The sequence below is a fragment of the Candoia aspera genome, chromosome 4, assembly GCF_035149785.1.
Source record: "Candoia aspera isolate rCanAsp1 chromosome 4, rCanAsp1.hap2, whole genome shotgun sequence".
In the NCBI taxonomy this organism is placed as follows: domain Eukaryota; kingdom Metazoa; phylum Chordata; class Lepidosauria; order Squamata; family Boidae; genus Candoia; species Candoia aspera.
Genome location: NC_086156.1, coordinates 44,668,417 through 44,681,093, shown reverse-complemented (window position 1 = coordinate 44,681,093; position 12,677 = coordinate 44,668,417). Strand labels below are relative to the sequence as shown.

The following is a 12,677-nucleotide window of genomic DNA, read 5'->3' as shown; positions in this document are numbered from 1 at the left end:
TGGTGGATACAGAATACTGACTGATAAACTTTGTTTAAAAGATGAAGAACTGGAGATGGGACTACAGCATGGGGGGGAAGGGTTTGTCAAATTACATGACCAAAGCCCCACCTCTTTTCCACGTAAGATGATATCACATGCCCATACAAAGGTGGGGCCTTGATTGTGCAGTCGTGACTTCCATCTTGACCTCACTGGGACAGGAGTTAGAATGGATTGTCTGGCGTCTGGAATGCCAGCACTCTGTGTCATGTTGTTGCAGGTCTCACTTCTAAATACGTAAAAGGAATAAATCAACGTACCTGATTGCCAGGGTCACCTTTTTCTCCTTTAAATCCTGGAAGTCCAGGAGAGCCCTAGGAGATAAAACATCTCATAAAAATTGTCATTATATTTATTGATTTACTCTGCTTTTTTTAAAAAAAAAACCCTTAGTACCATTAACTCAGATGGAACACTAATAGAAAAAGAGAGAAACTGAACTTACGGGCTCTCCATTAATGCCATCAAATCCTTCTTCCCCGTTTCTTCCCTGCAAAAAATAATGCAAGCGGGAATTATCAGTCCAAGTTCATCACAAGATCAAGCGCATGTTACTGTCCTGTGGTTTCATAACAAGCACAAAAAATGTATAGATAGCATCCAAACTACTTTTTCTTTTGGTTTCTCTCAGGTTTCAGTTTCTAAAAGAAACAACACTATCAAATATACCATGCAAACAATGTTAAAACTTTAGAAAACTTTACAAGTATATTATTATTCCGATTAGGGTAATTATTCATTGCTATACTATTTACAGACAACCTGTTTGGTGTAGTGGTTAAGGCACTGGGCTAGAAACTGGGAGACCCTGAGTTCTAGTCCCACCTTAGGCACAAAACCAGCTGGGTGACCATGAGCCAGTCACTCTCTCTCAGCCCTGGGAAGGAGGCAGTGGCAAACCACTTCTGAAAATGATGCCAAGAAACTGCAGGGACTTGTCCAGGTAGTTGCCAGAAGTCACAACTGGCCTGAAGACACAAATTATGCTATTTACAGTGCAATCCTAAGGTACATACCTATAATTACATATCAAGGATTTTCTGTAAGCTGGCCCAATACAGAACATTTAGAACTACAGTTCCCATGGTCTCCCTGAGAATCTGGGTGTGATAATCACAACTCCTCCAGAGGGCACCCGTTGTAGAAAGCTGGTGTTTAGGATTGCAGCTGTTGAATAGTGTGGTTTTTAGGTTCCCTATATAGTTCCCACAATTGCTCCAATGAATTATAAAGACCAACTCATACTTAATGCTGGCACCTAATAACAAAATGCTTTTTAAAGCCATGCTTCAAGGCTACAACCCAAATATCTGAGAGATGTTCTGACCTCAGATGGAACAAAAAAATGACATATTTCCATCTCTAGAGACAATTGTCATTTATGCATTCATTGTGGTCCAGTTTTTTTGAGGAAGTTGACTTATAACAATAATTGGCAATTAATTCTTGAATTTATTATCCAATTTTACAAGTTTTATAAAAAGTTGCATTACAAAAAAGAATCATGTTTGTTAGCTGCCAGATTTATTGCAGCGACACATTGGAAAACTAAAGTACTGAACATCATTCTTTGAAACAATTGATTTTAAAATGTGGAAATAGCTGTGGCTGAAAAATGACCACCACCACAAAAAGTCCTGAAAAAAGCATTCATTCGAATGTGGTCACCATTTTTTAGCTGTATCAATGGGCATTAAGTGATTGGTTTCATCCATACAAATGTCTTTCTGGGCAGAAATACAGTACTAGTTTACAAGCTAGGTGGCAATATCTGTCTGATCCTGACTGAAAACTAAGCATGATCTAAACTGTTTATATTTGGATGGGAAAGCACCAGGAAATCCCAGGACTGTAAGATAGATCGGGAAAATTAAAAAAAATATATCTGGAAGAAGGCAATGGCAAACCACATCCATAATGTTGCTGAGAAAACCATGCAGATGATTTCATGAGGCCACTAGGAATCAAGCTTGCCCGCAAGAGACTTTACATGTTATCTTACCTTAAGATTTAATTGTATTTATATATGCTTCCAAATTGTTAATTTTTTTTTCTATTTTCATCTTATTCTGGCCTTATCTTCACTCTCTGCTTCTGCAAATCCCAACCTTTTCTGAAGTCTTTGCATTCCCCTGATAGACCATGAATTTGCTTATAAAACTGTACCAGCTCAGTAGTTAATTACCTTCATGGTGAAACCTCGAGGAGAGGGCAAAAAGTAAGTTGAAAAAAGAAATTGGAGGAGGAAAAAAGGTGAAAAAAATCCCCCTTTTTGTCTCTGATTGTTCATACCCAGAAGGGCATAGGAAAAAATGGTTTCTGGCCTTGCATTCTCTGTTCTTTATACCTTAGCATTGCTCTGCCCAACAGGATGCTTGCTAGCCACCCTGTGATATGGGATGCCACCTCCGTCATCTTAGAATGCTTGGATTTGTTCTCTGATGCATCCAGAGGACATCCTTTCTTCAGGCACAAGTTTTTTTTGTCTATTTTGGCTTTCTATGACAAGGTGAAGATGAGAGGTCACATGCTCTTTATCTTTTGATATCTTATGCTGCAAGAATCTGATTTATGATTTCCTTAGCTGAGTGAATATTAAAATCTTCCCCCCCCCTCCACCAAATATCATTAATAAAGCCCCGGGGGGATTGCAGGTTCCAGAAATGGGAAGAAAGGGAGGAAATAGCTAGTGCTCATTTGGCTATGGCTCTGATATGAGCATATAATAATTTTTTTTTCCAGTCCATGCTTTTAAATCAAGTTTCAGTACCTTCTGGCCAATTATTCCTCTTTGTCCCTGAAAAAGAATGGAGAGGTCAATAAAATAATCTTAACGCATCAGGCAGTGAGATAAATAACTTTTTGTTAAAACTTTAAAAGTAATGGGTTTGTACTGGATTTCCTACCTTAGGGCCTCTATTGCCTCGGCAGCCCCTGTAACCTTTATCACCATCTGGTCCTGGCAACCCTCTGGGACCCTAATAATAATGAAAATAAATTAAGAAAGTTTGCAGTACAGAATTTGTATCATCTCCATTTCATGGGCAGAGAATGTATGGACTTCCATACAGTATGTTGCTGAATTATGCATATGTATGTATGTATGTATGTATGGGACGTGGTGGCGCTGCGGGTTAAACCGCTGAGCTGCTGAGCTTGCCGATTGGAAGGTCGGTGGTTCAAATCCACGTGACGGAGTGAGCTCCCATTGCTAGTCCCAGCTCCTGCCAACCTAGCAGTTCGAAAACATGCAAATGTGAGTAGATTAATAGATACCACTTCGGTGGGCAGGTAACAGCGTTCCGTGTAGTCATGCTGGCCACATGACCACGGAAGTGTCTACGGACAAACACCGGCTCTTCGGCTTTGAAATGGAGATGAGCACTGCCCCCTAGAGTTGGACACGACTGGACTTAATGTCAAGGGAAACCTTTACCTTTATGTATGTATGTATACACACACACACACACACACACACAAACCCTATCGCATGATCCCCTTTGGGGATGAACAGCATTATGCAGAGCACAGGAAAGAGGAAGGAGTACTAAACTGAAGAAATTAAAAGCATGAAATAAGAAAAAAGCAAAGGCAATCTAACTAAATTTTTAATTTGCCGCTACACTATTCATTATACCTTTCTGTCCTTGGATTATAATTCCTAGTAGTTCTAGCTGGCTGGGGAATTCTGGGAGCTGAAGTCCACACGTCTTAAAGTTGCCAAGTTTGAGAAACACTGATCTACATCCCTGGTTTCTTTGCTCTGTACTGATCCCAGGGAAACCATGAAAAATGTGGATGTTTGTCTTGAAGCCATCCTGGTATGGATCAAGGTAATTTGAAACAGATAAGATATAGGTAGTTGGAAAATGCTCAGATCTGGGAGAGATTTTTAATTGATTATTATGGGATTGCATTTCCATTGAAGAGTCTGATGCCCAGCCTAGAATTTCTCCTGGACACTCAGGAGACAGATGGCATGGCATTAGCAGTCAGGAGTGGTTCTTCCCAACTCCGTGCCTTTGAAATGTGCTGGATTACATGCTGTTTAGGGGTTTGAGGAACTGCAGTTCTATCATATCTAAAGGGCCTAAGATTGAAAAAGCTGATCTAAAGAAATGGGAGGAGGGGAGGATATACCCCACTACAGAAACACATACAAATGCAAATATACACACTCACAATGATTTCTGTTACATAGCCAGGGGATTTTTTAAATTAAACTTTTATTTTTTGCCTTCCCTCTATTTCTTGTAATAGCACATGCCTTGCAAACTATCTTTATAGTTAAACATGAGAGTTTTGCCTTATGGCATCTGGAGGCCCAAACTGCTTCGATGATGCAATTAAAAAAATCCCCTTTGAGTCATGCTGTGATTGTGTTTGACAAATTCTTTCCTGAATTTTTCTTCAGGCCATCTGATAGAAAAAAATTGCATCCCCACACTCCAAGCTTGAAAGATAGAGTATGTGATACTTCTTGATCCTCAGTCCTAGGTAGTTGAGGAAGACGTCCAAGTGTGTTATCTTTTAGAGCATAGCCAACTTTCTGTCTGTGGTAGGGGTTGGTAACATAGCAACTACAAGCACCTGGACACCCACCAGATCTTTAAGAGCTGAGCCTGCTCCCCCTTAGAATATTTAAAAAAAAAACTGATGAAATCTTGCATGACACCTCCCATAGATCTTAAAATTTGACATCTTTTTCATAGAAACTCGTAATAGTTCTACACATTTTTCATTACTTGTCCCATCATTCCAGAAAGCTACCTAGCCAACCTCAACGTTCTCAGATAATTTAACTAATTAAGGCCAATGAAATAACTTTTTAAATATGGCTTTGCTAGGTCATATCCCATGGGCAATCAGGGTATCCATAAATAATTATAACAGGAAGAAAATAACACACATGTCATGTTCATCGTTCCAATGGTTTGAATACATCGTAACGTTTCACATGTCACTCTCCTGTTCCGTGTCTGTCATTTGCGGGGAGGGGAATTTCAGCCGTGCCAGGCTGTAATCTCCTTGCTGTTCTGCAGGAATGTATGTTTGGGTTATGACATGTCTTCAAGGTTACTTTCCCAGGCCGATGTGTGATGGTTGCCAACACCTGGGAGGGGGTGGTTGCTATGGTGGGGCGAGGGGCGGGATTGGGTTTGAAGCGAGGGTATTTAGTTTGTATTTGGCGCGCTTTTGCTCATTCTCAGCTTTCTCTGTATTTGCATACTATTCCTTTAATAAATCAGTTATCTTTAAGCCCGAGCTTGTGAGACTGAGTATTTGGGTTTAGGCAATCATTACATAAAGCTGAGAATCATAATGAAATTTTCCGCTAGCCCCCATCCAAGCCTTTGGTGAAGGGGAGAGCTAGCGATGACTTTAACAATGGATGGACGAATCGGGGCGCAACAGCGCTCCAGCGGGGACGGCGTGGCGGAAGCTCGGTCGGGGCTAGCTCATGCCACCTGGAGACCCCAATACCCCACGTTTCCGGAGGTGGAATTCGCTGATCGGCGGGTCAGGCCGCAACGGGCAGAGTCGCGGGGGAGCGACCTCAGCGCGGTGGCCGGTAGCGATGTTCCGGAGTCGGGGATGGGTTTGGAGGTGGAGAGCGGCGCCCCGGTGTGGTCCCCGGAGTGGCTGGCATCCTTGATGGCCCAGGCTGGGACGCGGCGTGGCTGCATGGTTCCGGCGAAGGAGGGCGGCACATCGGCATTTTCGTTGGAGTGGTGGGTGTTCCTGCTGACCGAAGCCGAGCTGCGGTGCGAGCGCTCGGAGGCGCAGCGGGACTGGATGAGGAACTTCCTGTGGCTGGAGATGGCGCTGCTCCACGGGATGCAAGCGCGGCAGGAGAGAGCCATCGTTCCTGCCTGTGTCAGCGCCAAGAAGGGTGCGGCCTCGAGGGGCCTGGGCTGCGTGGAGAGCGGCGGCGGTCGGGCGGGATGCAGCGGAGAGGCCGAGGTGAGACAGCCCGCCTTGGGGCCCGAGGAAGAAGGCGACGCATTCATCGCACTGAGGGCGGAGGAGGTGGACCCACCGAGTGAGGCTGGCGATCAGCGAGAAATCCTGGATTTCGGGCGAGATAGGGGTGGGTTTCAGGGCTTTGTTTGCTGGAAGCATGTCCCTCCGGACTGAGTGGAGGGGCGGGGCTCTGTGGTTTGCTTTAGCATTCTCATGCTGTTTAGCCTTTTGCATTTATATGCTGTTTAACCACTGTAACCTGTTCCTTGCGTTTTGTCATGATCGCAATGTTCAATGCTAATATCTGCATCGTGAAAATTTTCATGCCAATGCTTAGATCTTGTGTAGAGATGAATGGGAACGTTTCACATGTGGATTCTTTGATGCGTGTCTTCCTATGTATAGGTGCTGATGCGTGTCCCACACTGTAAAATCACTTAGCCCGTCTTTATTCTGCCTAGCCGCATGAACTTGCTGCTTAGTTTAGTTTCTTTAAGGGGGGCGATATGTCATGTTCATCGTTCCAATGGTTTGAATACATCGTAACGTTTCACATGTCACTCTCCTGTTCCGTGTCTGTCATTTGCGGGGAGGGGAATTTCAGCCGTGCCAGGCTGTAATCTCCTTGCTGTTCTGCAGGAATGTATGTTTGGGTTATGACATGTCTTCAAGGTTACTTTCCCAGGCCGATGTGTGATGGTTGCCAACACCTGGGAGGGGGTGGTTGCTATGGTGGGGCGAGGGGCGGGATTGGGTTTGAAGCGAGGGTATTTAGTTTGTATTTGGCGCGCTTTTGCTCATTCTCAGCTTTCTCTGTATTTGCATACTATTCCTTTAATAAATCAGTTATCTTTAAGCCCGAGCTTGTGAGACTGAGTATTTGGGTTTAGGCAATCATTACAACAGTTTCAGGAAACTCAAAACTGATGCCAGAAGATATCTAGAAGGACGTCTAAACTGTGCGGAGTGAAAGTCAGAAAAGCAGAAGATGGAAAACTTTGGGGAAATAAGTGACCAGAATTCATCATAATACTGCACAGCACAGAATCACTGCATGTTTCTTGGATTCTTATCATGATTTTGAAGGTTTATTTATTTATTTATTTATTTATTTGTAAATGTATGTAATGTAATTTAATAGCTTACAGGTGCCCCTTCATCTCCTAAGTGTCCTGGGCTTCCTTCAACACCCTGAGGACCCTGAAATGATAATGAGAATAATTGAAATCAAATATTGTTTGAAGAATACATGATGATTGTAACTTGTGCCAAGATCAATTGTGCCTCTTCAACTAAAGTATGTAGACAAACTGGTATTTGTCTCCTTTACCTCCATTCCATATCTGCCTTGGTCACCTGGCTCTCCTTCTTCACCAATGCATTTGCAGTACACACAGCAACAAGTCCGTTCAGCAATGTTACTCTTGCAAAAAGAAGATTGGTCACAGGAATAAGAATAAAACTAGTCAAAATAAACGTAGACTTTTATCAAGCTATGGTATCAAGAAAATACTGTAACACAAGTTCTCTTAGAGTCTCAAATAAGCACCACTATCAATATATCAATTTTTCTCAGTTCACCACTTTGTCTCCCAGTCTTAAGAAAGACAGTCATTCAGTTGACTCAAGAAGCTAGGTACTTTTTCTAAGCATTTACTCAGTAGTTTGTTTGTTTTGTTTTAATGTGATGGCTGCATGATTTTTGTCAAGGAAGGGTATCCCGACATGTTTATGCTGTCTTCCAATAATTTCAAACATGATTTATGGCGATTTGTGCAGAAGCTACAAAATACTTTCCAGCTGTAGCAGCCTGCCTAGTGAAGACATGTAAGCATTTTTTAGGTTTTACAAGCAAATAATTTGAATTGAAAGCAAGTTACTGCTGCTCTTTTCAGCAGCCCCAGGGTCTTGTCCCCAGTTGCCCTCTATTTTGTCTATTTTTGTTCCATAGGAAAAATGAGGGCTAATTTTGGACGTTTTTTGGTTTGGTTTGGTTTGGTTTGGATCATTCCTTCTTTGTTTTCTTTCTTACATACCAAATGCTACAATGGAACACAAAAGGAGAATTTTGTGGTTGAACTTACCAGCGGATGGTTCTCTATTAAGTGGAAGAGGAACTTATCTCTGAATGGATATCAAAAGAAGAGACTAGCCATGGGGAAGAGCAATGCTAAACAATATAACACTGCAGTTACACCACACTAAAGTGCCTTATTCATGGTTTATGGCTTACATTACCTATGAATCAGATCACTGAAATTTCTGAAAGTAAACCATGGCTTTGCCTGAATTTAGCCTATGGCATGTTTATCAAACGAAGTTTAAAACAAACTGGCTTAGTACTATTTGCAAACACAGACAATATTAAGTGCTTGTGATGGAAAACAATGCAGAAATGCTTTACAGTTTATCATTTCTTAACAATACAATCTTCTGGGAGAGGGAGCAATTAAGGTAGGAGATCTTCATTCTTCTGAGTACTTCAGATTTGTAGTGGCAGGGCAGGAAGATGGAAATATTTTCCTTTACCCAAAGCTTTTTGCAATTTTGTATTTGTCCCTATCTGTACAACTGACTTCTCTTTGGGGGTGGGGGGTGGATGAGAGAGCTCCATAGCTTTCTTGACAATCCCAGCATGCACTGGAACTTTCTGGGCAGCTAGTCTAATGGCAGACCTTTCTTTCACCTCTCAAAGAATGGTGGCCAACTTTTTTGGCTCTTGAGCCACAATAGTTCATCCTTGTCTGATTGATTTAAATGAAATTTCAGCTGTGCCAGTTTATTCCAGATTTGGACCTTAAAGTTGCAGTCCTAACACCCTCCCCCAAAGTAGGGCCAACTGGATTTGGAAGGACTGACTTACATAGAATTTTGAGTATAAAGTAAATGTCAGTCAGTGTCTTCATTTTTCCTGAATTGCTTACCATGTATTTGAACAACTGACTGGCAATGTTTCTCATGCCAATATTCAGCTGGGTCTTGTAGCCATAGCCTTTTCCAAATTCAATGTGTTGCAGGTCATTAAAATTTGAAGCTCCTTCCAGAACCACAGTTATCAGTGCATCCAATCCTGATTAAAATATTCATGGTTATTTGTAAATATTCATTACAAAAAAATATAACGCCTGCAGCTCATTCTAATATAGGATTTACTGTAGGTTTTAAATGCCCACACAAACACATTTTAATTTTTTAAATGAGATACTGCAGAAACAGGGTATTAGAAATACCAATTAGAAAATCCAGTGATGGATTTGATTAACGGCCTATATTCCCATGCAAAGCAAAGCACTCAGTTTTCCACATTTAAGCAAATCCCTTTCTTACCTCCAAGTCTGTTTCTAAGGGCATAGGAACCCCTGGAATAATGCACGGCATGCCTCTATCTCCAGTAGATAGAAGGTTACAGAGAGGATTGGTGTGAGAGTTCAGTGAAAATGGGATTGGGTCTTAAGCAAACAAACGTTCACTTTGTGCTGCCCTTTGTCACAGTTCAATACAAAGCTAAATACACAGAGCTGCAGAATCTTTTATGCAAAATATTGCAAGACATGAACTATACTTAAGAAATATTAGAGCTGGAACCAGTAACTGAAGTGCCTAATTATAAAATGGGGGAGATTAACATGGAATAAATACACTATTAATTGTAATTACAGTAAATGCTTTTGCACTTGCAAATCTGTGAGCCACATAGCACTTGTCCGACTTCTCCCAGCAAACCAGCACACAAGAACTCAAGGACTTCTGATAAGCAAAGTGTATCATATAAAAGTTAAGAAGCAGAAGCCATTATGAAAGAATTCTGGTGCCTGTTATATATCAAATGCAAGTTCTACTTAGACTGGTCTTCAGATTCCTGCACCAAAGCTGTAAGTTGGGTGGGAGGCCCAATTTCTGCCTGCTTCTTCTTTTGGCAACAGACAGATCTGATACCAGGTTGTTTTCCTATGACCTTAGAAGAACTCTCACCTCACTTTGGCTTTGAGAAGTTTACAGCAGCAGGCATATGTTGCCACCTACTGACCACACATGGAACTGCGTTAGAAATCCCACAGGTCTGATTAGCAGCCGTTTTTGTCTCTTCCACATTTCAGACTACTACTTTTGTTTTTATCATAGCCAATGATGAGTCTTTCTTGAGAACTAAACATTTAACATATGATCCTTATCTCAAACTTCTGAGAAACCATTTTTTTCATAAACTTTCAAGATGTACTTGCCAATTACTGTGTCTACAACAACTTGCCAATTACTGCGTCCAATACATCCTTCAAGATTATCTCAGATTTACAGCTTTTTATTTCTCTTCTGGCTTTTGCATGAAAAAGCATTTTTTACTCAGAAATGTGGGAATATGGAATATTTATATGGAGTTCATCAAACTCATGACATACCATTTTTCTTCAACTCTTCTGATTTGCCTTCCAGGATTTCTATTCTGTCATCCAAGCCATCTGAAAATATTAGTAGTACCTAATAAGAAAGTAAAAATAATAATGTGTAGACCACTTAAAATTATATTGTCTAGAAATGGCTTTGAGTACAAGCGGATAAAAACAGAAAACTCACTTTCCTTCTGTTTGCAGATTTGATTTCGAATGTTTCCCAAAGTGAATCCAAAAACTCTGCAGTAAGATGAGAGGCATTCTTGATGGTGGGGCCCACAAGACTGTTTATAAGTTTTTCACTATCAATTTGGAACTTTGACGTCACTGGTGGATCTGTGTTTTTAATTTTCAGCGCCACACTGGTTTGTGACTGTGATCCCGCAGTACAGCTTAGGCTAGTCAAAGATGTGAGAGAGCTTATGATTTGGGGAAGATAGAATTCCAGCTGGGGCTGTCCGTGGAATACATAATCACCTTGACTTTGTGAGGAGACATCTATCCCCACCACAATATCCATGAAGCATGCTGTTGTTTGGTGTGCAGGAGGAGAAGATAGCATCAATTACTATACACTACTATCAGAGGAAAAAAATCAGAAAATGAAAAAGAGCAAAAGCAGGGGGCGGGAAGAAATGGGATTCAAGATTTATGATCATTAGCTATGTCACCACATTAAGAGGAGGACCGTGAGACAACAAATTCGAAGACCTAAAACTAACACTGTTTGGATAATTGAAACATTCATCTCTCTAAACCAATTAGAAATATATCTGGTTCACCTTTAATGTGAAAATGCCTAATATGTACTTCTTGAACCTATATTGGATTCAAAATGCACTTGTATTCATACTTTTCATTAATTTGTGTCCTAACTGCCAGGAAACACGCTGAGACAAGGAACTGGTCTCTAATGTTTTATTGCTTGTACATAACAGGAATCCTAACAAACTGAAGAAGTGTGGGGAAAACCCAGCCATATAAACCCCAAAGGTTAAGGCGGTCCCGATCTGTGTCTCTTTGAATGGCTACCTAATTCCTCAGTGCTACGCATGCGCTTGACAGTCTGGATGGGAGCCCCCTGCTCGCCATCCTTACTCATGACAATTTGTGATGGAATGCATCAATCCAAATTCACCGTGCAAATATATATATACTATGAGAACGCAAACAATAAGGGGCATATTGAGGAAAAGGCATATAAACATGAATTAAGATGTATACAAAAATGTTCTCTTGGCTTACATACACATGAACATGTATATAAATTTTCATGTGGATTTTTCTAAAAAAATATGCAAACTGATAGAGAAAGAAGACCACCACTAACAACATTTGGGGAAAAAAGTGTAACAATGAACTTTATAGATTTGTCCATCTCTAAACTAAATCAGAGACTATTTTGTTGGGTTTTGCAATTGTTTATGAGGTATATCAGGTTAGACTGACACACTCTTTAACAACAGGCTTTATTTCACCTAGATGGGGGAGGAAATTTTTGTCCTTTGCTCCCCTACTTAAAATATTTACTGGTGACTCACTTTGAGCATTCACCAAGATCCATCTTTATAATATAAGAGAGAAGGATCAGATTTTTGTAACCTTATGGTTAGATGGAGCAAAAGACATGTAACCCATTTGTCTCCAAGGTCCAAGAGGGGAGATACTGAACTACTTGAATGCTTGAAGTGAGAATACTTACATGTTTTATCTTCTTCCTCACAAATATCATCAACTAGTCTTTTTTTAATTACCTTCAGTTCGCTGAAATTATCAACTGTGTATTTCCTGTCTGAGGAGCCAGCTATCTGACTAAGCTGCAAATGGTCAATTCTCCCTACTCCTATGGCATATATGTCAACACCTTTCTTTCTCAGATCTTCTGCGGCTTGAACAACTCTGTCATGTGACCTGCCATCGGTGATCACAAGCAAAATTTGCTGGATCTTTTCACTTATTCTGCTGCCACCTTCTGGAGTAAAGTAGAACTTCACTTTCTCAAGGGCAGCACCAATGTATGTCTGAAGTCCTTCCATCTGTTGAATGTGTCTGATTTGAGTTTCAAGTTCTGATTTGCGTGGGAAAATATTCAGGCTGAATTCTTCCTGGTATCTGTCACTGTACTGAGCAATACCAACTTGCACTTTGTGACCCGTGTCAAATGGATGAACTACATCTTGCAAAAAATTCTTCATCTTAGTGAAATCACTGTCACTTATGCTATTAGAACCATCAATCAGGAATACCAGATCTGCTGGAATTCCACATTCTGCAATAGAGGAA

The 12,677-nt window shown here is 40.9% G+C and overlaps 1 protein-coding gene across 1 annotated transcript in view; it reads right to left on the bottom strand.

Annotated features, from left to right (window-relative positions):
• The window catches only part of LOC134496297 (collagen alpha-6(VI) chain-like), a 53,426-nt gene that overhangs the window by 25,518 nt on the left and 15,231 nt on the right, over positions 1–12,677 (bottom strand). The window contains exons 7-16 of the mRNA XM_063302037.1: positions 12,097–12,663; positions 10,579–10,922; positions 10,404–10,482; positions 8,931–9,076; positions 7,337–7,429; positions 7,153–7,206; positions 2,949–3,020; positions 2,813–2,839; positions 488–532; positions 303–356 (exon numbers count right to left, since the gene is read on the bottom strand). Coding sequence (XP_063158107.1) covers positions 303–356; positions 488–532; positions 2,813–2,839; positions 2,949–3,020; positions 7,153–7,206; positions 7,337–7,429; positions 8,931–9,076; positions 10,404–10,482; positions 10,579–10,922; positions 12,097–12,663 — 1,481 coding nt within the window. The remainder of the gene's footprint in view (positions 1–302; positions 357–487; positions 533–2,812; positions 2,840–2,948; positions 3,021–7,152; positions 7,207–7,336; positions 7,430–8,930; positions 9,077–10,403; positions 10,483–10,578; positions 10,923–12,096; positions 12,664–12,677) is intronic.